The sequence below is a fragment of the Cavia porcellus genome, unplaced genomic scaffold (assembly GCF_034190915.1).
Source record: "Cavia porcellus strain 051 isolate PalLab524CR breed Dunkin Hartley unplaced genomic scaffold, mCavPor4.1 scaffold_16, whole genome shotgun sequence".
Taxonomy (NCBI): Eukaryota; Metazoa; Chordata; class Mammalia; order Rodentia; family Caviidae; genus Cavia; species Cavia porcellus.
In genome coordinates, this window is record NW_026947499.1 from 66,974,157 (window position 1) to 67,000,411 (window position 26,255).

The window sequence follows — 26,255 nt, forward strand, 5'->3', positions numbered from 1 at the left end:
AGAAAGCACTTTAACAAAAATGGATGGAGATCTGTTGAATTAGGTAGAAGATCTGTGTATGTGGTAAGATGAAATCATACTGATTGTTGAGTATGTTTCTTGTTGCCTGCACAAGAATGGTACAAAGCAATGTGTGTTTCTAAGAGCCCTTTCTGTGCTTTCAAAAAGCAAAAGGCAGGTTTATCTATGCTTTATATATTGGAATCCATGTACTTCTTTCAAGAAAGGGTTTTATGACATCAAAGTTTCACAGTGATGGTCAATAATATTTTCTTTTTCATGCTTGTACAGTAGTTTGAAGAGCTTCCTGGCTCTGGATGAACACAGCAGCCACACAGAATCAGGTAGATACGTGGCACTGGTCTAAGGAGGGTAGTACCTCAGGAGGACAGTAGGCAGCTGGGCCTTCTCAGAAAGGTGTATTTCAACAGCAGAACGTGGCAGGAGGGGAAATTTTTTTTTTTGGTCTTTTTCCTTTTTATCGGTACCGGGGATCGAACTCACGACTGCCTGCTTGCAAGGCAGGTGCTTAAAGGAGGGGAAAATTTAATGTGGTATTATGGTAAATTAGTTCTTGCTGCTGTGAAGAGTCAGCCCCAGCTTTGGGGTTACCATTCTGTGTTGACCTGACCACATAAATGAACACATTACAGCCTGAATCACATCAGACATATAATCACCACGCTGCGATTTCTTTATGTTAGAGCTGTAACCTGACCATAAAAGTGAAAACACTGGAAAAAAGAGACATATGATACTGAAGTATGTTGAAGTGTATCTGGGAGATGTCCTGAGCTGGGCATCCTCACACATTCATAGCTGAAAACTATGTTCCAGCTGTTCAGCATGATCCTAGAGCTTGGAGACGATGGTGGCTTGAACGTGTGTATCCACATTTAAAATATTTCCAGGATTTCCTTTGATACAAGTGTCTTTGATTTAATACATGTGAGCAACAAGAAAAGATGTTCATACATAGGGTCACTTGAAAGCACTTCCAAATCCACCATTTAAACATATTTGGACTAAAATAGCATTTATTACCTGAGACTTATTGGATGGCTCAACCCAAGTCTTATTGTTTATAAATATTGTAAACTTGATTATTAAGCTATATTAGTACATACACACACACACACACACACACACACATATATATATATATACATACACACATATATATCTTTTGAAAAATAGGATTAAGTTGACAATAACAATTCCAAATGAAGAATGCATACGAAAAATCTATTTGCTGAAAACCAGTTCTCAGATTTTAATATAATGCCAAAATATATTATTCCACATGGATTCCAGTCCATATGGTATCACACAACAAGAGGTGAAAACTTGTATATTTGTATAATTAGGTCACATTTATCCTTATCCTGTCAAATGTAACAAATTCTTTGTACAAATTTCTCAGTTAATAACCTGTTAGTAACAGCTAAAAGAACTGAATTGAAGACACACAGGAGATCTTTCTATTCTTGAATTTCTAATAAGGTCCCAAGCTCATTAATTATAATGAGTGCTATAAAGTCATACGATCTTATTTTATAATTGTGTCATAACAAAACTCCAGCTAGGCGTGCTTTTCCTTTTCTAAAATGCAACTTTTCACTTCTTCAGGGTAGTATTTTTACACTTGGAAGAGACTAATCTATCTGCATACATCTGCATACAAGCATGTATTTCCACAGACTCAGTGCACATGATGACAGCTGGGTATCGCAGCGGCTCCTGCAGGGCAGCAGAGCTGGTACAGCACTGTCCTCATGGGACCTATCACTGATGAAATGCCAAGCTTGGTGTAATTTCTCAGGAGTAGATTTTACTTACCTCTAGTAGGGAACTTTACTTCTAAAACTGGATGTTTGTATATGTACATGCACATTGGACAAAGGGGTCAAATAAAGGGTGCTACTGGCATACGGGAGGAACATGCCTTCTGGGTAGGGCTTCCTTTCCTGCATTCCACGTTGCTAAGCCAGTTTCTGGTGTACGAATCAACAACAGTCTGTAACCTTCAGTCTGTAACCTCCCTCTGCATCCCAGCCCCCCTGTTCCATTTCCAAAGACACTACTGCTAAGAGATTTGAAAGGTCTAATATATACCAGTCACATAAATTATCTTGTGGGCCAGTGGGTTACAAATAATAGATGGCTTTCCTTTACTTATAAACCAGTAATATCTATGCTTTAATTAAAAAATATGAACAGCCACTCCCCAAATTGTGCTTTCAAAATCAATGTGTACACGTGGAGTACGTATATCCCCCCACCTTTATTTTTTCTATTAATCCTACCTGGGGGCTCCTCTGGACGTAAATAGGGCTCTGTCCCAAAAATATACATTAGAGCTAGATGATCATTTGTAGTAGAATCTGACATTTTTCTAAGATGGTAAGTCTTATTGTCTAGGATTTCTAGAGAACGATAGAGAAGCACCCTTTGCTGCTGTTATATTAAATATTAAAAATGCATTTCAAGTAGCAGGTCATCAGTTTTAAATTTGTATAGTTAAATACCAGTATTTAGAAAATTAAATATTAGTAAGACATTCCATATGAACTGCTTTTCATATATTACATGTGTATTCTCTTAACTATAATTAGCATGTCATAAAGGCGATGGGCTAAGAAACTGATAAACAAGTATTCCACTCAAGGGACTTACCTTGGGGTCCAGGGTCTCCTGGTGGTCCAGGTAACCCATCCTTGCCAGGTGGACCAGGCCGCCCAGGAGCTTGGGCTGCCAACATGGCTGCTGGCAGCTTGAGCTGGGACAGAAACACAGCCATCCGCTCTTCATTTATGAAAGAAAGAAAGGAATAATAATAATATGCTATGGAATGGAAATATTTTCATCAAAATCTTGATGTTTTGTTACAAGGAGTTAAAAATTATTCAATTTAAATGAGTCTAATTTACAACTGGTCTGGCTGCTAAGTTTTTTTTTTTTTTTTTATGAGACACATAAATCAATTGCAAAAAGTTGTTGGAATAGAGAGGAAGAAATCTTTAGTGCTCCTGAGATATAGTGTCTGGTAGGTGGGACACTAGTCTGAAATACAATTAACTTCTGGTTATGACTAGAGGAATGAATTTAGGGTCATATGACAAAACTTTTAGACACTCGCCAGCAATGTTGTGAATGTATGTGTGGTGACTTAAAGTATGTCACTAGTTCTTTAATACTCCTTCCAAGGTTGGGGCCTATTTCATTTGCCGGGGGCCCTGGGGTGGAACCCAGATCATACTGCCTCTAAGCTATATCTCTAGCCCCTTTGTATTTTAGGACAGAGTGCCCCTCAGTGGGGCAAACAAGACCTGAACTTGTGGTCCTCTAGCCTCAGCCTCTCAAAAGGCTGGTATCACAGGTGTGTGCCTAAATGTCTGCCTCATTTTCTCTATTTCTGAATGAGGGCTGGACTTTTCATTTCTTGTCAACAGAAAAAAAGCAGAATTGATGTGAAACTAGAGAGATTAGGTAATAAAATATACCATGGCTTTCTATTTGCTCTCTCTCAGACTGTTCTTTATGGGAGACGCCAGCTTTCATGTAGAAGGAACATTCAGGACGTTCCATGCAGAGGCCCACATGAGGCCACATACCAACAGCCACGTTGCAGGAGGCAGATAGTCTGTCCCCATTCAAGCCTTTACAAAGATGCTTCCCAGAATGACAGCCTAACTTTCCTGTATATTGGGAGTAAGAACCAAGCTACCCTTCAATTCCCAAACTGCAGTAAATGTGAGCTGATACACATTTACTGTTTTAAGCCTCTAAGTTTTCTAGGTATTTTTTAAATGCAACAATAGACAACTCATAGTATTTAAAGTTGTTATACTTCGGCAAAATTAATAGAGAGGTTGATTTATTGAAAAGATAGTCATGCCTGCAACCCCAGCACTCTGGGAGGCTGAGATAGAATGATTGCAAGTTTGAGCCCGGCTTGGCCAGCTGAGCAAGACCCTGTTCAAAATTTTAAAAATACTTAAAAAGGGCTGCAGAGATAGCTCAGTGTGAAGGCCCAGGGTTCCATTTCCAATACCGATGGAAAAAGACAGTTACTGGCTTAATGATAATGTTATTATTTAAGTTCTGTAATGGGAAAATTACTGTTTTTTTTTTTTTTTTGTCAATGACTGATTTTTATTTTTAAAAGAAGGTATCTTACATATTCTCACTATTTGGTTATCTAATTTGTATTTTTAGCTAGTGAGGCCCTTCTTCAATCTGGGTTTTAGTAGGAAAGATCTCTATTTGGTCAAAGAAGAAAAAATTCAGCATTGGTGCCGATCAGCATCTCCTCCCAATTGTAACTGCAGACACTAAAAACAAAACACTCCATGCATTTCTGTGAATTCAAAAGAACACATCAGTTATGGGAAAATGAATTATTCAGGACACTTAAACATATTGATCAATAAGCCCATATACTTTGTAAGCATTCAGCCATGCAACCTTTATCAATGAAGTACTTCCTAAATAAACAAGGATGTTTTCTCAAGGAACTTGCCACTGTTCTCTCACTTGCCAGCGGTTGCCTGCAGCCTTATCTGAACCCTGGGGGAAGTGTCCAGGGGAGAGAGCAAGCATTGACTTCTCAGGCTCAGCTCAGCTGCTAGTCCATGAAGGTACCGCGAGAGCTGGCATAGTGGGGAGCAACCATTACTCCCTAGAGAGCTACTCCATCACACGCTTTTAGATGACATTGCACGTAAGTATAGAACGTGTAATATTCAGGAAATTTAAAGGACCTGGAACATGAGGAAGTCCAAGGAATATAAATACAAAAATGTAAGAAATTTTAAATTTTTTAAACAAGATACATTATAACTCGATTAACCAAACAGTTTTTATAAGCAGTACCTTCATTTGGGATTTTATAATTTCTGTATTAACTGCTCTTTAAGAAGAAAGGCAAGATTATCAAATAAAGAAGCACTATTATCCGGATTTTTATAAGCTTCACTTATTACAAAGATTATCTGTTGATAATCATTTACAGATTAGGAAACATCTGATACAACACATCAAGAATGTATATACAATATAATTATAATATCTACCTTCTCAGGATTATTTCTTGGTCATCCTAGAATCACTCTTACCATTGTTTAATTTTTGCTTAGATTTTACTTCAGAAGCATAATTCATACTGTACCAATCTTTGATATTAACTTTGGAAAGTTTATTCATTCAAACTCTATTAGCAGTACACCTCATCACTGGACTCTTAATTTAAACTTTGTTTATATTTTGTGTACATTACACATTTAAAATCTAGCATATGGAAAACTAGCTTTATAATAGCTGAAGGATGACATATTCTTATAATATTAACCACATTGTTTCTTTTTCTTTTTATGTAATTCCTTCAAAAAGAAATTCTGTCAGTAATTCAAATGATTTTATAAAGTGACATCATTTTTCAAGGATACATGGAGTATGTAATAAATCTGAAGTGTAAAATAGTCTAGGCTTGATTTATAAAACTCTTCCATAAAACTCAAACAATGTAAGTACTGTTTTTTTTAAATAAGTAAGGACCGAATGACAACAACATACTATAAATGGTAACCATTGGTTAGAACAAGTGAGGGCCAGATCCTGTAGAGCTTCTAAGGAATCGCTTGAATTTTCTCCAGTCTGCTCATTTTAATGTATTTAGTTGAAATACAAAAGCATGGTCCATCTGAACATGGATTTCTTTACAAATTATTTGATAAAAAGTAAATTCTGGGCTTTCAAGAAAAAATTTTAAGACAATGTAGGTGCTTAAAGTTGCTTATGAAAGTATAAAAAAGTGTCTTCCTACACAGCATAGTTAAGGGAGAAGCCTCAGCAGATGCTAAAAATTAGTGATATCATCCAGAGAGCAAGCCCTCTACAGTCACGTCCTGAAATCACAAAGTAAGCAGGTTGGAAGCATCCCAGCAGCCATGGGACTAAGCTCTCTGGCTGCAGACTGAAAGAAGATGGGATCCCATGAGTGCTAATTCCAAGGAGTGGCGTGAAATCACTTGCCTTTTATAAAACTATTACTTGTCTCCCTGGAATATCTTGTTGATGTTAATACATTTCATTCCAGTAACTTAATAGACAAAAGAAATATGTAATTAACACATAGTTTTGATTGAATGTAAGTTTTAAATTGTAAATTGGCTATTTTACAGTCTAATAAGAAATGATCACATTTTGAAACTATAATTGTTTATAGACTTTAAAGAAGCTGTTTTTCACTGTCACTTTTGTTTAGTGAAATATATTTCTTTGAATATTATACGTCTTTCAATATGGAAACACAAATATACATAGCATAATTTTGCCCCTTTAATGCATGAATATACATGTACTTTGGTTTTTAATATTTTAGCAAAACAAAATTATTTTAAATGATTCTAGTTGTAAATCATCTGGCTTTAAGATACACTCAGATAAAATCATTTCGCATTGGGCTAATTACCTCTTCTGAACCCTATCCTAATACTCTATAATTTAAAATATGTTTCTGAACAGTTAAGAGAACTGCAAAGAGCTGTATTAGCTGCCTTGTCTCTGTTTTCAGGATCGTTAGTCAATTAAACTGTTTAGTTGTGCTTTCTAATGAGGCAGGAAATTAAATGAGTTTAGATAAAAGTATACATAAACCAAACACATATATTCCACCTGTCAAGGAAAAAACAGCAATCATTTTAACAAATGAGACTGGCTTCCTTGGAGAATGGGTCAACTGATATAATACTGATATTAATATTAATATGATGAAAAACTGTATTTGGACAGGAAAACACCATAAGATGTTATCTGGACCATGTCTATCTTCTGTCTCAGACAAAATTGGTTAAGTGTTTTCAAATATAGCAATTGATCTTTTTAAGCACCCACTGAAATATTTAATTTTCCATTTTCTTAGTATAACTTCAACTTTGTTTTGGGACTCCATTATGGAAACAGTAGTTAAATACTTCTCTTAGGAAACCAATCATGTACTGACCACATGATAATATAAAGTATATACCTCTTAGCCTTAAGGTTGAATTACCCTGATTGATGGGCTTGGTGATCTGTTTTGTAAATCACTCCTTAGTTCCCTTATCCAGGACTTTTCTATATGTGCCTTAAATGTGGAAACCAAAATATGTATAGTTTTCTCCTAAGGGGCAAAAATATCAAGAGTAATTTCTTAGGATATCTTAATTTTATAGTTTCCTTTAAACCATTAGTTCTGCAGCATTCTGTGGACACATATGGACTCAAAGTTATTACTAGTGCATCTATTTCTGGCACAAAACTTTGCCAGTTTGTAAGCATGTTGCTTTGAAGGGTTATGGGTAAAAGTGGTGGATTGAACACTCCATCTTCTCTAACTACCTCAAGAATACCTAAAAAACAACAGTAAGATGCTTTTCAAGGCATAAAATGACGAAGGGGGGTAACGTGAAAGGAGACAATAGCAACAAAATTTTGGAAGTTGAGAATCAGATGGCTGAATGATTTATGGTTTAGTAGATGCAACCAAAACCTTTATGCGAAATGCCGAGAAGCAATGTGATTTTAAACCACAAATCCTCCAGAGACTCAAACTGGAAGTCAAGGTTACATGTAGAAGGGGGGTGGAGGAGGAAAATTAAAATAAGGAGAATTGGTGGAAAGCCTTTTTATGAAGTAGTCTTAGAAATCTTTGTGTGCTCTATGTAGCTGAGGTGTTCCTCTCTCTGGCTCCAACAAAAACACTGAAGGTTTATGATCTATAAAGGGTAAATGAGCCATCTCTGCACTGGGGACCCCAGAATTTGCTGAGACTCCAGCCTCAATATTGAAAAGTGATAAGTGAACATATACATGCTTCCTGTTGATCTAGAAGCCAAGCAGGAGCTTGCTTTCCAGACAGAAAGACAGTAAAACGCTTAAGGTCAGAAAGCCCCACATTTACACCTTGCTGTCAATTTTTAGAACCTTCCTTTATGCATGAATTGACTGTCAAAGCTTACTGCACACTGAGGAAATCATATAAACTAAACAACAGGCCCAAGCAAAGAAACACTATAAGGCAAATTAGAAGAAACAGACTATGTTGTAAAAAATAGTTTTTAAAATTATGTATCACTGATGACATGTATACATACAAATATGTATATCTAGACAAATTGGTATCTTATAAAGGAAAGAAAAAGTGATACAACTTAGAAACAAGAGGATAGGGCATTCACAAACACTCATAGGTATGCAAAATATATGTATTAAAAATGGAGAAAACCTAGATAAGCTGATTTCCTCAACCATGAAAATCTAGAGGAAGAAATCTTGAGGGACAGAGCCCTAAGCCTCCTTTTCTGTCCCAGTGGCAGATGTGGCCATGTTGGTCTTGTTTTGTCTAAAGGGAAAGAGCCAGGTATTTGTACACATTCCTGTGTAAGTTGGTACATTTTTCCTGTGTTCATGAAACTTCCAGTATATAAGAGGACGGTGCTATAGCAAGATGGATACTTCCCAGATCTGAAAGGCCCTAATCTTCATAACCAGCACCACTGGCAGCTACAGAGCCCTCAAAGTCAAAAGATGCTAAGCATGGACACAAGGATGTCCCTGTGTGGGTGCTTTGCTTGTAAAAGTCCTGACTTGCTGGTCAAATTGGAAATTTTGTCTAACATTGAAGTGTATGTATGTGTGTGTGTGTGTGTGTGTGTGTGTGTGTGTGTGTGTGTATTATGGTCCAACTGGAACCCGGCTTTAGGATTGGTAGCAAAACCGACTTCCTTCTGTTGTTAGGTTAGGTTCTTAGCCATCGGAATGCCAAAGGCAGCCTGGCGAAGAGCCCAAGTTAGGAGCCCCTTGGTGCGGTCCCTTGGGAAGCCTGAAAGGGGTCTGAGAGGTCCCATGAGGAGACCTCGAGTTTTGGGGCCTAGTGTGAGGGTTTCACTAGAGACTCCTATCTGGATACCCAGAATAAAGAGGGACAGCAGGTTCTCCCAGGGACCCCCTCACACCCTTACTGGTCAGCCATGACATGCTAAACACAAAGAATAATCTCAGGGCTGTGCGTGTGCAGTGAGCAGAGCTCCACGGTGCAGGGGTATCCCTGTCTCTTGCCAATCTGCAAGGAAGAGGGAGGTGGACGCGTGCTCCTGAACTGCAGCACTTCATCATGCTGCTTACCTGTAACTGCCTTAGCATGTGAAGAGTAATCCTCGCTTTTAGAGAGAAAGCTTTCTGAAAAAGGCAGTGCTGACCTTGGGCCACTACGATCTGTGAAAATGGAGGTTTCTTCCTTTCCTTTTTTGTAAATGGGGTTCAGAAGCCACAGAAAATGACTTCTTAAGTGGAAAGTCAAATGGATTGAAGTGAAGTGATCTTGGGACCAATTAGCTTAAGTGCTAAATAATAAAATTCTGGGTTTCAGCTATAATTTTGTTTGGGAGACGACAGCTGCTAAACTGATGTCAAGAGAGAAAAGAAGTATACCATGTCTCAGTTTCAAGAAAAAAGTTCTTGTTGAGTCCTGTGGAATACTGTGGGGCCCCTTAGTGGGCTGTCCGGCTGCTCCCCTGGGCCCCACCAGGATGGGACGGGGACAGGGGAGAGGGGGCTGAAGCCAGAGGCAAGCTGGGCAAGCCCAAACCCACCCGCTGCAGGCTGGAAATAACGGATGGAAGGAAAGATACAGGCTTAGAGGAGGAGCTGCCTGGGCCCAGGTGATGGGAAGGGCCCAGTGCCTAGGGAAGCCTATGGCCTTCCCGGGAGAGAGCAGAGTCTCCACTGCTCAGTGCACGCAGGCTGCCACGCAGGCCCTCAGCACAGGTGCGGTGGATCAGCACTACGAACACCTCCTGTGTTACCACACTCTCTTCCTTCTAAGGCTTGGTTCTGTTTTCTGAACTCTCAGGCTTCAAAAAGTCGGACTGATGACTGATGCATTAAATGTGTGTCTTCATGCAAGCGTTTTAGGAAACTGAAGTTTGACATTAAAGTTGCCTCAGATAAAGGGTATTTAAGGTGCTGGAGTGGATGGGAATTAAGAGTGAAGAGAGTATTTCTGATTATAATTCAAAATGTATGTTTCCTGGCATTTACCTTTCCATGTTTTGGTCACATGTGATGTGGATCCTATCTGAGATCCAGGATGTCCTGGGTCCAGGACTGGCCTGATAGCTGTGCTACCTATGAAGTCACATAAGATCTTGTGCTTGGGACAGTCACATGTTTAGTTTCACGTCTACTGCTGCTACTTTAAAATTCTTTTCATTATAATTATTAACAAATAATACTTGTATGAATTAATGGGATTCACTGCTGTTTCCATGCATGCATATATCATGCTTGATCATATGCATCATAGCTAACCTATTCTTTCATTGTGGCAATATTCATTTTTTTCCTGCACATTCTTGCCAGCTTTTTAAAAATAACAGCCATTCTTACCATTTCACTTAGTTTGGTTTGTGTTTCTCTTATGGCTAAAGATAGCATTTTTCATGTTCATTGGCCATTTGTATTTCTTCTCTTGAGAAATACTGTGTTCTGATCATTTGCTCAGTTTTAAATTAGATTTTTAAAGGGTTTTTCTTGAGGATTTGTTTGTTTTTGTATGCAGTATTCTGGATACTAACTTTCTCTCTCAGGTAAATAACTAGTGAGTATTTCTTCCCATTCTGTAGGCTGTCTCTTCATTCTGTTGTTTGCTGTGCAGAAGCTTTGAGTTTGATGTCGACCTTTGTTCCCTATACCTTTGCAGCCCTGTTCAGACACTCATCGCCTGTATCAGTACCTTGAAGTGTCTCCCTCTAGTAGTTTCAGGTCTTGCATTAAAATATTTTATCCATTTATAAGCTGATGTTTTTGGTATAATGAGAGAATAGGGTCAAGCTCAGTCTTCTGCATGTGGCTATCCACTGTTTCCCAGCACTGTTTGTTAAAGAGGCTGTCCTGTTAGTGTACTTTTTGGCACTTTTATCAAGTTGGCTGTAGAAGCATCGATTTATTTTTGAGTTCTTTATTCTGTTACACTGGTCTATGTGTGTGTTTTATGATAATACCACACTGGTGTTATTACTATGGCTCTATATATGTCTTGAATTCAGGTGTTGTAATGCCTCCAGCTTTTTTTTTTTTTTTGAGATTGCTTTGACTATTTGGTGTTATTTGTGCTTCTAAGTGAAGTTTTAGATTCTTTTTCCAATTCATGGAAGAATGTCATTGGTATTTTGAGAAAAGCTGCATTAAGTCTGAAGGTCATTACGTATAGTGTGGACATATTAACTATTAATTCATCTAATCTATGAGCATAGAAGCTCTTTATACCTTTCAGTGTCATCTCAGTTAATTTCCTTAGTTAAGCATATACCAAGGTTGCTTTGTGACTATCGTAAATGATATTGTTTTAATAATTTCTTGGCAAATTCATTTCTGGTGTACTGAAAAACCACTGATTTTCAATGTTAATTTTGTATCGTGGTACTTTATTCTTATAGCCCCATGAGGCTGCGTTTAAGGTTTTCTATGTATAGAATCATTATCTGCAAACAGGAATAATTGATTTCCTTCTGGGAAGGAATAATTAACTTCCCCATGTATTACCGTATTGGAGCCAGATCTCTTTTTTAGGTTTATTAGTGCTTACTTTTAAAAGTTGAGTGTTTTGTTTTTAAGTACATATAGATTTATAATCATTAAACTTTGATGAATTGATCCATGATCATTATATAGTAACCTGGTGTCTTATTGTTTTTGCCTCAAATTTAAATCTATTTTTGTCAGATATAAATATAACTACTTTTGCTTGTTTTTTAAAAATTAAATTTTCTTAGAATCTCATTTTTAAACCTTTTACTTTCTCCCAATGAGTGTGTGTGTGTGTGTGTGTGTGTGTATCCTCATGCATCTGTCTGTCTCTGTGTGTTTTTGTTAGTGAGGTGAGTTTCTTGTAGGTATCATATTATATTGGGTCCTAGTTTTTGATTATTCAGTTGGTCTGTATCTTTTAACTAGAAAATTAAGGCAATTTATATTCAGAGTTTAAAATTAATGAAAGGTATGAATTTGTGATTTTTATTTTGATTTTTTCTTCTGTTGTGAATATTTTTTGTTCAAACTTTCTCAGTCACCTTTGTAGTTTGGTGGTCTACTATGTTGGTAATGTTTGATTTTTTTCTAGTTTCCATTTATATATCTGTCTTCTAGTGAGATTTATACTTTCACATACTCTTATGAGTTGTCCATTTCCACTTTTGGATATAGGACTCCTCCAAAGGCTGGTTGAATGGTCTTGAGTTTTCTTAGTTTTTGCTACTCTTCAAAGGTTTTTTCCCCCTCATTTTTTTTTAATGAAAGACGTCCTTCTGGGTAGAGCAATATTGATTGGAAGTTATTTTCCTGCAGGACTTGAAATACATTATTCCACGCTCTTCTGGCCTGTAGAATTTTGATAAAATATCTGCTGTTAGTCTAATGGGGTGTCCCTTTAATGTGACTTGGTGATTTTTCTCTTACAGATTTTAAAATTCTTTATCCTGTACTTTTGATAACTTGACCTTTGTGTGTCAGCATGAGAATCTACTAGTTATATCCAGTTTTGTTTCTGTAAGCCTCCTGTTTTTGAATATAGATGTCTTTCCCAAAATTTGGGAAGTTTCCATCATTTCACTGAATAGGTTTTTATGCCCTTTGCAGATATTTGATCTTCTTCATTCTTTTCTCCTTATTTCTGTCTGATTGTAATATTTCAAAAGATTTATCTATCAGTTCCAATATTCTTTTTATTTTTCCATTTGTGTTGGTCTTTGCTTGAGGTTTTTGGCTGCATTTTTGTCTTATTGAGTTCTGTTTATTTTCAAGATTTCTGATTGGTTCTTTTTCAAAATCTGTCTTTTTGCCAAATTTCTCATATTCTGCATTATGTTCCTAGTTTCATTTGACTTTATTTTATTGGATTTCATTGAATTTAAAGAAATAATTCTTTTGAGTTATTTACTGGGCATGTCAACCTCTTTGATTTTCTTTGGAATCTGTTATTACAGAGTTAGGAACTTTAGGATGAGTCATATTACCTGGTTTTTCATATTTCTTGTATTCACATGTTGAGATTTTTACATCTGGTGAAATGAATATATGCCATTTGTATGGTCTGGTCTTCTTAGAAAGTGACTTTCTTCTAAAGATACGTCTTAGGTGCAATTTTGAGTTTATTTCCAGCTGAGTACCACAGTGGAATTTCCTTTTTAAAATTTTTTTTCCTTGTGATTAGTGTGTGATTAGTCTGGGCACAGTGCGCACAATACTGGAATCAGTGAGACATTCTGTAGGGATTCTGTAAGAGTAGTGACATTCTAGCAGTTCAAGCAGGTAGATGTGTGTGTGTGTGTGTGTGTGTGTGTGTGTGTGTTTTGTGGGGTTTGTACCACGTGGTTACTCCTACCACAGGAGTGGTTGCTCCTATCAGATGATGGGAGTCTTTTTGGGCACTACTGATATTGGCTCTGTTACTTGTATAAATCTGTGGTCTTGGCTATGCCAGTAGAGGTCAGGGGCCTCACACACTTGGGATAGAGAGGGGCAAGAATCACAGCACTCCTCTATGACACTTACTGCCTAATTGGACAAGATGTGCAGGTGACAATATAGGGATGCTGAGGCATTATTTCTCACTGCTATTATTGTGGGTATTACCATCTTAGACACGACTTCAAAACCTCCCATCAAAGCTATACATGCCTGGGAATGGGACCTCAATTCTTGTGTGGTACTCACAAGGGACCCAATGGGACTATGCCATAGCTGGATCCAGAAAAAATTTCAGCTATGGAGCTACAGGAGAGAGGCTGTGCAAAAAGCAGCCACGGCCAGGCAATTTTCTCTGTATCTCCTTAGGTTGCATATCCCAAGGGCAGGGTGAAGGCTGATGTTTTCTTCCCATATTCTCATTTGTATGCTCACCAGGAATCAAGTGGGAGCAGGCTGTGGTTGGATCCAAGTAACATCTTCTCAGCTAAGCTGCTCAGAGGAGTGAAGGAGGGTAAGACATGGCCATCATTATGCAAAATTTCTCTCTGGACCTCCTTAGACTCCATGCCTTGGGGATGCCAACATTGTTGAAAACTGCCGCAACATGTCTCTGCGGGAACTCTGAATTCTTTCTCTACTTTCTTAGGCACTGGTTCCTGTGTGTGGTACTAGAAGAGGTGTGATGGGAACCATGTTAGCTGCTGGTCCCTGTGAAAAGCTGCATGTGATTGGGCCTTGCCCCTGGACTCAGGGCAAGCTTTCCCATCCACCTGTTTCTCACTGAATAGCACTCTCAGAAGTCTGTCAGCATCACTCCACTCAGCCACATCTGGCATGAGGGGCAGCCACGAGCTTAGCCAGTACAGTGAAATACCTGTGGGGCCCAGAAAGGGAAGTGTACTGTGGGCCTTGATCCCTAAAATTGCCTATGAGACAAAAGATTCCCTCACAAGATGGCTCCTAGTTACACTTCCAGGGGGTTTGCTGGGAGAGGAAGGGAATTACTTTCCCAATGCTAGATTTCAAGCCTCTTATGTGTTTATTCTGTAAGCCTGAAAGAACTGCAAAAAACTTTCCAGTAGTTAGGATGATCAGTATCTTAACCACTGGAGTTTCCTGGGACCCTCATCTTTATCCTTGTGGAGGGAGACTCTTTGCATAGTAGGTGATGGGATAATTTTTTTCTCTTACTGTGCAGCTGTCCCAGGGCTTTGAATTTTTACCAGGTTTCCTTTCTTTGCTGTTGAATTCCAGTATTCTCCTGTACTCCTTCGCTTAAGGATGCAGTTGTGTACCTATTGCTTTGGCTGCTTTTGTGGAGGAGCAGGTGAGGGCTGGGGACCTCTGTTCAGTGACATTGCCTGCAACCTGTCTTAAACTTCGTAATGATTTAACCTTCTTGTTTGCCAGTTTTCCAGCTGCTTATACAGTCTTCTGTGAACTACCGAAGAGCATGAAAGAACTGAAAGGTTTTGGCTTTTTTTGTTCTTTCCAGACAGTCGACATTTGAGGGATGCTTGTTGAGGGAATGAATGTTAGGCTGTGAAAGCTACAGCCTCATCCACGGTGCTGAATTTGAGAGTTATAAAATGGAAATAAAAGAAAATTTTCTAAATTTAAGTGCAACATTAAAATCACAAAGCAAATATCAGGTAGCTCAAAAAAGGTGAAAAATAATCTTCAGATCTAGGTAAAGATGCTTAGTAAAGATCAAAATAAAAAAGTCTATGGCATGGATTCATGATCTTATATGCCTTTTTTCTTCTGTTACTGAAGCATATGAAGTTGCAGTGTGAGTACTTCTCCAGTGCTTGTGTGAAAGATAATATTTAGATAATTACTATCTATGCAATGAGTTTCAGTGATTAGTATGAATTCTCATAAAGAAGTGAGTTTTGGAAAGTGACAGTTCCATATTTGGAGCACAAAAGACTCAAGACAGACTTGGAGGTACACGGTAATCTTTTTCTTACAAAACTCAATGATAATATTTTTAGTTTGTGATGTTTAACAAAAGTAGAAATCATGAGATCCAATTTATGCTTATTTGCTAAAGAGACATAATTTCCACTTATTAGCCTTACCATTGAGGAGAATGATCCTGACTTCTAGAAAATTACTTTAAAAAATAGTGTGATATTTTTGTGAATAGATAAACAAATGTAGAGTGGATTTTGGGACAGCTACAGTTCAGTAAATGATACACTAACTGATTTATAAGTGGGTAGAAGGAATCCAGTGTTATTTAGAAAGGTCTTGTCCTTGATTCTTGACTTTTTAGCTGAATGTTTCTACCAACAACTGGAATGATAACATGCTTATAAAATTTAGAGATGACACAAAGCTATGAGAGCCAACTTACCTTAAAGATTATTCTCAAAAATATATTCAAGTTGGAACAATGAATAAAAATCATTTGAAATTTAATGAAAATGAAAAGATAACATACTCAGATTTTCAGACTAAATATGTCATTCATAATGAGAAACACTTAAGTTTAGAAAGTTTAAGGAAAATCTAAAATTTTTAATTAAGAGCTTACAATGAGTTAAGAGTATGACAGTGGCTGCTTGGGCCTAGCAGGGAAACCAATATTATCTTCAGCTTAATTACCGAAGGATCTAGAGTAGGGATCAGAACATTTACTCTTCTAAGGGCCAGATAATAAACACTCTTTGTGGATATCCCATCTCTGGTATCACATCTTGATTCTGCCACTTTGGTGTAAAAGAGAAAATATGTAAAGGAATGAAAATGGCTGATGATCCAGCAGTACTTGATTTACAGACAAATTTTGAATTTTAGGCGTTTATCACATGTCCTAAGATGCTCTTTTGGTTTAAAAAACCATTTGAAAAGATGCATAAACATATAAAAATCATAGTTAAGAACCATATAAAGATAGATGGCAGTGGGTTTGGCTGGTAGACCAGCACACTGAGCCTTTGGTTAGCCCTGCTCACAGTGCTCATGGGTGACTGAGGGTGATACACAAGGTGAGCATTTCCCAAAAGGCAGCCAGTAGAGGAGACAACCCGGGGCGGCGAGCCATACGCCATGTGTGTGTGAGTGGTTTTTTTTTTTCTTCTTTTAACTAAAACCTTAGTATTCAGGCACTTTGCTATAAATAAGTGGGTTTTGGGTTTCAGTTTTATTTCCAAAAAGTTCAGCATCACTGAGCTAGACTCTCTTATTCCAAAGAGCAGAAACATAAGGAAGAGTATCATCCAAACTGAAAAATGCTGGAAAAACGGTCAAGGAAATGGAAGACACTTTCCCTCTGCTGTTTACAAACCTGGGCTGCTGAAAGGAAGTTTCAGGGAGGCACACTTAACTTAATAATACATGGAAGAATTTCTGTCAAACAGCTGCCCCATTATAAAGCACATTGCTTCTTAAGGTTGCTGCTCAGTGATGCTTCAAGAACATTGGTGAGGGGATTCCACAGTGGGTGAGAGATGGGAATCACAACATAAATATTTTATAAAATATTATAAAACAAACCTAACCTTCAAAAATCCTTAGGACCTCTTGATTAATATACTTCTTTATTTCTTCGAATGAAACTGCATCAGCCTAGTGAAGGAAAAAGAATTGTCCGTTATAATAGAGAATAGCTCCACTGAATAGACGACATCGTGGGTTGGTATGCGCATTTGAAACTCTCGTAGTGATATATTTATCAAACAAAATACTTTTGGAAATTGACTGTTGGGAACTAAATATCTTTTGATCAAATAAGGAGGGTAAATTGAAGTGTGTAATTGCTTTAAAAGCTGAGGGATGGAATTCTAAACTGTGATGTTAACGTATTTCCCATTAGTGGAGAGGTATAGCTTCACACAGTTAAAAGAAGTTCATTTTATAACATTAAAGAACTCAAATAGTGTTACCATGATGTTAGTATCCCAACCTCAAGTTTAACTTTTAACTAACTAATTCCACTACACTGGAAAACTACCCATTTGATACATATCCTCAAAGGAGGGAAATATCCAAGGTAACTGAGTCTGCCTGAGTATTCCTTCAGATTTTTATTCTTAGACTAAACTCACAAATTTTTCCCATTTCATTACAAAATTTATTGTCTAACTTATACATTATAATCATAAATGTACCAAGCAATTTCTACATAGAAAAGTGCCTGTGAGATCCAGTAAAAGCAAGTACATGAATGACATCAGTGGAATTGTTAACGCCTTAACACTTAAGTCTGCACATTTACTAAAAATCTAACATTGATAATGTTTTACTATAGTACCTTGATATTTTCAAAGGTTAGCATTTTATTTTTTCACATCTAGTTATTCTACTTGCTTATTATCCAGGTGTATGTGTGACAATAAATATGCCCTATACATTGTAATATAATTAGAAGTTGTGACAGGGAATAGCCCCATTACTAGGTCTCTACTTTGAGATGTATACATGAACAGAGACTATAATTGTGCATATCAGTAGGTGAGACTTTAAAGCTTTTATGGCTTAGATCTGAACTGCTCCTCCAAAATCTCATGCATTGAAGAGGTGTGGCTTTTGGGAGGAGACTGGATCATGGAAACACTATACTCACAAGTGAATTAACTCATAGAGTTCCTAGCTGATTGTGCTAGTAGCAGGTGGGGATTGGTTGAAAGACATGGTTCACTGGTGGCATGACCTAAAAGAGTATAGTCATTCCCCTCCCTCCCCTTATCTCTCTGCTTCCTGGCTGCCATTAGTTGAACAGATTTCTTCTGCATGCCCCTCTGCCATGCCATTTCTGCCCTGGAGTCAGACAAGTGTAGACCAAACCATCTGAATCCATGAGCCAGGTTGCAATGTCAGGGATGTATTTTATCCCAGTAATGGAAAAAAGTGACTAACACAGAAGCTCTTTAAAATCACTGTGCAGTATCATTTTCAGGCTAGATCATGCTTCAACTCTTCTCTACAATTAGACAAGAGCCTTAATTTGTAGAAGTCTCTGTCTTGGTAGACCTCTCATCATTCTCCCTTACAATTTCCTTCTTCCTGTTTCCATTCTGTGGCTGGGCATATGATTATAATATTGCTGTGGGTTTTCCTAACATTATGGTACTAGTTCATTTATACAAGTAGCTCATTTAGAATAAAGACAATGTGATGGGATGATAAAGTGATTTCTATTGGACAAAGTAGTTCCAAACATGCCTGATTGGCTTTCTATGCCCTCAAGAAAAGTAACAGTGTCTCCATTTCTGAATGATAATGCATCTTATTTCTCTTAACATCTGCCTTAAATCCTTCTCATGCCTCTTAACAAAAAAAAATACCTGATTTCATTACTTTCACTGTGTATGACAAATGAACTTGAATTAATGCACTTAACATTACTGACACAAAGCCAAGAGTTCATATTATACAGGTCTCATTTTAAGTAGAGTTTAGAGAGAGCAGATAAAAATAAAGAAGTACTGACATGAAAACTGTAGGAATGCCCCATTGCTTTTCACTATATCTGATATTAACATAGGCTTTATTAAAGCAGAGTTTAGGGAGATAGGTAAAAATGAAAATGTATGTAGGAACGCCCCATATGCTACACTGTACAGTTAGTCTACACTGCATCTGGCATCAGTCTGAGGAAAGCACGTCTTTAATTCTCCTGTTCACTCCAGGACCCTTCTTTCTTCAGTCATGATCATTTTCAGATTAAACTCCTCTGTGAACTCCAGAGGCTATTAATAGATAATGGTTTCTTTAAACACTCTCGCAGGGCCTACATGGTCTTTCCTTTGAAGCCCTACTCAGGGAAAATCTCTTGTCCTTACAGTCAACAAAATAGAGTCCCAATGTGAAAGAGACTTGCATGGTTTCTCTGTAGTGTAAGGCAACATTATAGGTAGTATTTTAAAAGCACAGTTTGGAACCTGGCTGTGACCTACTGAATGATTCTATGATCTTAGCCAAGTGGTCTCCTAGTTTTTGCTTTTAGAAAAGTGGGACTGAAACATAACCTGTCCTCCCAGACTGGTTGTGAAGATCAATGAAATAACATATACTGAGCGCTTAACAAGGATCTGACACACAATTCTAAAGAACACCAGAGACTGGTTCAGGTATAGGTATTCATGTACTTTAAAAGCATTGTGGTTCATCATAGGCAGAGCACACAAACAGTACTAGGCAGGAGTCCTTGAGGGACTCAGCACCACTTACCGGAGCACTAGGGAGGCCTGGGGCTCCCGGGGGGCCTTGGTGGCCAGGTGATCCAACAGAGCCCTTGCTTCCTGGTGGCCCCACAGGACCTATGGCTCCTTTCATGCCCATAAAGCCTGGTTTTCCTCTTTCACCTTGTGGACCTCTGTCTCCAGGAATTCCCTGATCACCCTGTTATGGGGAAAAAAGATCAGGGATGGTCTTATCTAGAAAAACATTTGATATGGCCAAGAGCAAGTTCTAGATTCATACTGCTATTTATTTGCTGTGGGACCTAAGATAAGTAAATTAAAGTCTCTCTTTCCTCTTTATAAAGCTGGGATATTAATACAATCATATCTAAGGGAATTTACTTAATAGAACACTGCTTTGTGCCTTGGATGCACTCTCTAGATCAGTGGTAGCAAACTAATGGTACACGTGCTGTTGTGGGCATATAGAGCCCTCTCTGTTGGCACATGAGCCAAGTTGCCCTAGCAGCTGAGTGTTGAAATGACAGCTGATTTTCTAAGCTAAACTTTCAGTATTGAGGTTTAATTGCAGTGTTTGCACTTGGCGATCAATAAGTGAGGTTTGGCTTGCAGTTTGGGCACTAGTCTTTGAAAGGTTCACCATCTGTGCTCTAGATCAAGAATACTGATGCAGAGTCATGCTTTGCGCTGAATTTAAAGGGGGTGCTTTTGAAAGTCAACACACCTGTCACTCCAGATCTGAGTCTTGTTTGCAGTAAAAATGAAAAATTGCCAAAATGGTCTCCCCACTGAGATTTTCCTTGAAAGAAAACTTCAGGACACTTGAAGCCTTTTCTAAGTCACATACATGTTTTCCTCCTTCCTGAATTGCCCCAGTTTGTCTGGTCCTTATTAGATGGATTGGTTTTGTCTCCAGTGCTCAATTTTTGCATGTGTATGTGTGGTCATATGTTCAGTTTCAGAAATATACATAACTCAGGAAGGCCAGGGGAGCCTTTGAAAGGCTCAAAGCTGAAGAAGAGGGATGGCGCTTGGATCGTTTACTCAGGAGGAATTGCTGAGTAAAATAATCAGAATTAGAAAGGAAACTCTGTTAGATGTATACGAATCTGATAATGAAGTCTCTTTAATGCTGTCTTTGTTATATGGTGTGTCTACTGCTGGATGGGTTTGGCCAAGAGTGGAAGAGGAAGAGATTAGAGCAGGTGTCTCCGTTATACAGTTTCAAATATTGAGTCTCATGGTACCAGGAGGTGATGATGTTCCCACCTTATGTTCACATAAGATGGGATGGTGCTTGAGGGCGCCCTGTTGCATTTGTAATTTACTCTGTTACTGGTCAAACTGTAGTTGTCTTGAATTTTAAAAAATAATGAAAATATATCTGTGTATAGGCAAATCAAACCAGGTCACATTGGGAGACACTTCTGAGATAGCTAAAAATACTAGCACACTTTGATCAACACAAAGTAAATGTGAAACGTAAATTTAATTCTTAATATTTTTATGTGTTAGAAAGACATTTGGTACAGTAATATTTATTATAAAAACTAGGAAGAAAATGGTCAGCAAAGAGAGACTAGGTTAGTAAACATATCCAAGAAGATATAGCCATTGAAAGGTAGATGTACATATATATTTACTGACTGAGAAAAATAGTTACTGTGTGTCACTACATGAAAAGTTATTTACAAAACAGCATGGACTTATTTTTAGAAAACTATATATTTCTTTACACTGATACCTGTGTGTATGTATGTGTGTATTAAATATATGGAGAAAAGAAAATAGATTCAAAATATCAAAAGTGTTTATTTCTCTGCAGGGAGACAAAGAAAAATATTTTTATTTTTAAATGTATGTTTCATTTTTAATATTTTCCTTAGTTATCATGGATTACAGTTTACAAACACAAACGTGCCCATAGTTTCAAGTAAGCACATCCCTAGATAGAATTATATTAAGTAATGGTGCCTGAATGACTTGCAGTAGTGATTTGTGATATCAGTCCTATTAGAAAGTATTGAGGTTCATTAAAGAAAATGATAGGAACTTTCAAATATAATATTGGCAGCCCAAACAATTCAATACAAGTCTATCAGCTAGGTGGCATTATTAATAACTTCATTACATGTGCAGTTGCCCTGTTTTCCCACATCCTCACTCCATCTTCCTTACTCAGGATTCTTCTAGATCAGTGGTTCCCAACCAGGACAAGTCTGAGCCCGGGAAGCATTTGGTGATGTCTGAGGACACTTTTGGGAGGATGGCGGCTATACTATATCTGGCAGGCAGTGGAAGTTTCTACACATTCTAGAACACATAGGATGCCCAACCACACACAAAAAATTATCGGTCTCTAAGTATTGACAGAGGTTGAGAAACACCTCTCTTTAAACAACGACAATGACAACAAAAAAACAACAAAACAAATCAAACTTGGGTGATGGTTATAGCAAGCGTGTGAGTCTAAGACTGGACCATAAACACTTTCCAAACTAGAAGAGCAAAGGCCAACAGCAGGGTAATTGCCATATGGCCTGCTTCAAGGTCTGTCAGTGCTCCTATTTAATGCCTCACGGAGAGCTTGGTCTTTCTGGTGGGGGAGATTTATAAGTGTCTATGCACAGAGCTGGGTAACCGGAATGGTGGCACACTTGTAACAGACTTAAAGAGCAATGACAAAAGCAGTATACGTACACGTTCTCCTTTGGGGCCTCTGTCTCCAGGTTTCCCCATGAGGCCCTGAAAAACAGATGACAACATCAAAATCATTGCTTTCTGAGAGGCCTCATCAATCTGGCCAATCTAAATGTTAGGTATTTGGATGTGGTTATGAATTAAAATTTTTAAGTGTTATTTTTCAGTACCTGAGCACCTGGTAAGCCATCTTTTCCATTTATTCCCTATAAAGACAAAAAAGATATTTCTAATTCTTCATCAACAGACATGGTTAAACAGAACAAAAGGGTAATGTTTCAAGGATGAATCCTGAGTAGTAAATCTCCTGAGATCTTGGTGAGTCAGTGTGGTAAAACAGAAAACACAATCTTTACAAGCAGATGGCCTTGAGTGCAAATTCTGGCTCTTGCTACTAGTCCTATTGATCTGGTTTGGGCAGTTTGCTTAAACTCAGAAGGAATCAATTCTTCCAAAGTGAGGGGTCTGGTGATGGACTTACAACTAAGGATTAAATAAGATAACATGGAAAACAGCCCATTGTCTTTATCACCAGAAATCATTTCCTCTATCTCATTTCTGATTAGAAACACTTTGGGAGATAAGAAAGGGCCCCAGAGCATTAGCTGGCTGGGGCCTGGCATTTTTATTACCTTCAAACACATTTTCCAGCATAGAGTCATTCATTCTTTGTAAGTGGTCTCAGTTGCTGCTGGGGGAATTTCAGAACATGGTCAGAGCCTGATGCGACTATGAAATAAACTGTCAGCTGGAGAACAATTGTAATTTTTCAGTTGGAAAATATGAAAGGAAAGCCAGACATCTGTAATCATGGTTTGAGAGGGTATTAGGTAGTGTCTTTTTATAAGAAAATGGAATGTTTCCTGATCTTTAAAAGGCAGTTTGGGAAGTAGAAATAAAGCCTAGTTCTGCTTGGAGATTTATAAGATTGGAAGAACTACTGGTCGGGAGATGTAAACAGGAATAAATAGTACTTGGGGTCAAGTCAAATACCCAAGGCCCAACAGCAGATATATTTCTGAGATTTGATTTGAAGAGAGAGATCAAAGCGAGGGTGATGTGATAGCCTGCAGGCAATTGCACGGACACGCTTTCTGAAAAGCCCAAGAGACTCTTACTGTGCTAGAATAGATTTGTGAAGTTGAAACTGCAGACAACCTCATGTTTTCACTGCTGTAAATTACCCCGAAATCTGTCACAGTTGATAACCCAAGCACAGTCTCCTAACCTCTCTGAAATATCCTGGGAGTTATCTAGAGTACTTTAACTGAGAACATATTCCCTGACGTATACGGTTCGAAGAATTTATTATACCAAGGAACACAAGCAGCAAAGATAAAGCCGATTAAGAACAGGATGTAAAAGAAACAATTGCCATGAATAAAAGATGATAAGCACAAAAATAAAATTCATGTTCTTGGTAACAATATAAGAAAAGAATATTATAACATCCTCTTTTGTATATAAAGGTGTTGCTTTCTATCCATAAGGCGTCCTGCTTTATATCCCTCATTTGCATTTGTTCTTTTCCCGCATCCTACTCATCTGGCCGAACCCTCCACCTGGGCATAACCGGCTTTCTTTCTACCCCACACCTGCATCTGAGTAGCTGACTGGTGTATGTTCTAACCTAATTGCCTGACAGCAGGTTGCAGCCAGCCCCTCAGCTTTATGAGATCCTCCTTCTGTATCTGTCAGTTTGATTCTCTTTCCTTGTCCCTAAAAGCACTGCTATTTCCCCTTCAAAACTTCCGTATCACCTCTTGATTTCTCCCCCCTACCTGACAACCTCAATTTTCCATGTGCTGAGGAAACAGAGAAGTCTCCCACCTTTGCTTCGCTGGTTCCATTAATCCTTTGTACTCATCTTCTGATTGCCCTCCCCAGCTTCTGCAGTTGAGAAGGATGAACTGTTGCTCTTACTAAAGATTTCCACTCCTGAGCAGGGGTCAGTGCTCTGGTCCTACTTAGTCTCCATTCTCTTATGTGACCAAAATGTCCCCTCTTATTAAGAGATTGGGTCATTCCTGTCAAGTACTAACTAAAATAACTTCTCCCAACAATGATCTCCATATTTCCGCATCCAGTGGAGAATCCTTAGTCTTCATTATTTCGTATCTGTGTTTATCACTCTTCTCTCCTTTCTGTCAAAACCCTCCGTTCACTGATGCCCACGAAATGGCATTTTCCTGGTTCCTATCTCACTGTTAGCGCCTTCCCAGCCATCTTTGCTGGTCCTTTTCCTAACAGTGGAAGTGCTCTCTCCATCCACAGTGACTACATTTCCCTCGAGTTCACACCCGTAGTGGTCTCTCCAATCCTGGTCTCTTGTAACGTTCAGGTGCATATACCCCCAGTACACTAGGCATTTCCACTTTGGAATCCACTAGTGCTTCAATGTGAACATGCTCCAGATGCAGAACTCCTGGCATTTCTGTCCAAGCCCAGCGACATCCAGGCTTTCTCACTGGTCTGACGGCACCTGCCTCCGACCTGAACAGGCTTCCAGTTCCCTTAGCAAGACTTGCAGCTTCATTTACTCTTCTATTTCATTCACCTTTGACTTGATATCTTTTTGATTCCCCCTGGATCTCACTGGGCTTGCTCCCCTCTGGGCCATTTCTTTTGCCTAAAAAATAATGTTCTCTCCAATTTGGTCATGGCTCAATCTCTCAATTCACGCAAGTTTATGCTCCAATTGCAGGGCTTCTCTACAGAGTTTATTTATACACTGCAGTGCTCTACTCTACCAAAATATCCAACTAACAGTGAATGGGTGTGAATATGTTTATGCATTTGTTTACAAGAGAACAAACCCAGTGAGCTCTCACCTCCCACAACAGTGTCTAGGGTGTATCATGTGCCCAAGAAATATTTGTGTAATTCCCTGGGGGGGGGGCAATGGCAGCTTTTTACTGAATAGTTAATAGGAATGTGGGGTGAAGTGAATATTTACTGGGCACTTCTTAAGGCTAGTGCTAGAAACCCTTTCGTCTATGGTACTTAACTGACTCAGGAAATGCTGTGTGTCTTAGCCCAGATCCAGATCTTTAACTTTCAGTTGCATAAGATCTCCATGCTTCACATCGCTGGCTCTGGGGAGACAGTCCCTAGAGAATACACCAACCCTGCAGTTTCTCAGAGGTGCTGAGCTGACTTCTGTGCAGCTTATTTCTTTTCACCTTCTTCCTCTGCAGAGCTCTGACCTTCCCACACATTCCACAGCAAATAAACCAGAAAGGGAGTGTGTGTGGGGGTGTTAGATTCACCCTTGGTCTCCGTCTTTTAGGGCCCAATGCAGTGTGGCAAACAGCAGAACTGGATGAAGTCATGTGGAACGGAATACAAATGAATGTTACAATGGCAGGCCCATAACACATATCGGTGCTGAGGGCTCAGTTAGGACACAGGGGATTGGTACCACTGATTTATGAGAGTGTAAGAACATGCGTAGGAGGGAATCTGAGACTGTAGCTTCTACTTTGGCTTAACATATAGGTATTATATCTGTGAATCTGGTTTCTTTACTGTGATGGTTTAGATCAGGAAACGTATCAGCAAAGCCCCAAGTGTGATTGTGGGGTGCTGTTATGATCAGAGGATTCATTCCCTGGTGAGACCAGAGGCTGAAGGTGCTGTAGGAGGTGGGCCTGGTTAGAGCAGGGTCACCAGGGCAGTGACCTGGGAGGTGGCTCTCCTACCCCTGCTCTTCCCTTTTGTCTCTGCTTCCTGACTGTCATGGCATGAGCAGTTCTCCTCCACAGTGCCACCTGCAGTGCCCTTTCCACCTGGGCCAGTGGACCACAGACTGTAAGCACTCGTTAAGTGGTGAACATCAGGCATTGTGTTGCAGTAAAGAGAAAGTGACTACAATGCTTATATTTTAAGATGTGAAAG

General features: G+C 38.7%; 1 protein-coding gene across 3 annotated transcripts in view; it reads right to left on the reverse strand.

The window, feature by feature from the left end:
- The window catches only part of Col19a1 (collagen type XIX alpha 1 chain), a 305,188-nt gene that overhangs the window by 9,492 nt on the left and 269,441 nt on the right, over positions 1-26,255 (reverse strand). For all 3 annotated transcript variants that reach the window (XM_003478284.5, XM_013142233.3, XM_005007610.4), the window contains 5 exons: positions 22,529-22,564; positions 22,359-22,403; positions 19,687-19,857; positions 17,016-17,082; positions 2,677-2,805 (listed from right to left, as the gene is read on the reverse strand). In XM_003478284.5, coding sequence (XP_003478332.3) covers positions 2,677-2,805; positions 17,016-17,082; positions 19,687-19,857; positions 22,359-22,403; positions 22,529-22,564 — 448 coding nt within the window. The remainder of the gene's footprint in view (positions 1-2,676; positions 2,806-17,015; positions 17,083-19,686; positions 19,858-22,358; positions 22,404-22,528; positions 22,565-26,255) is intronic.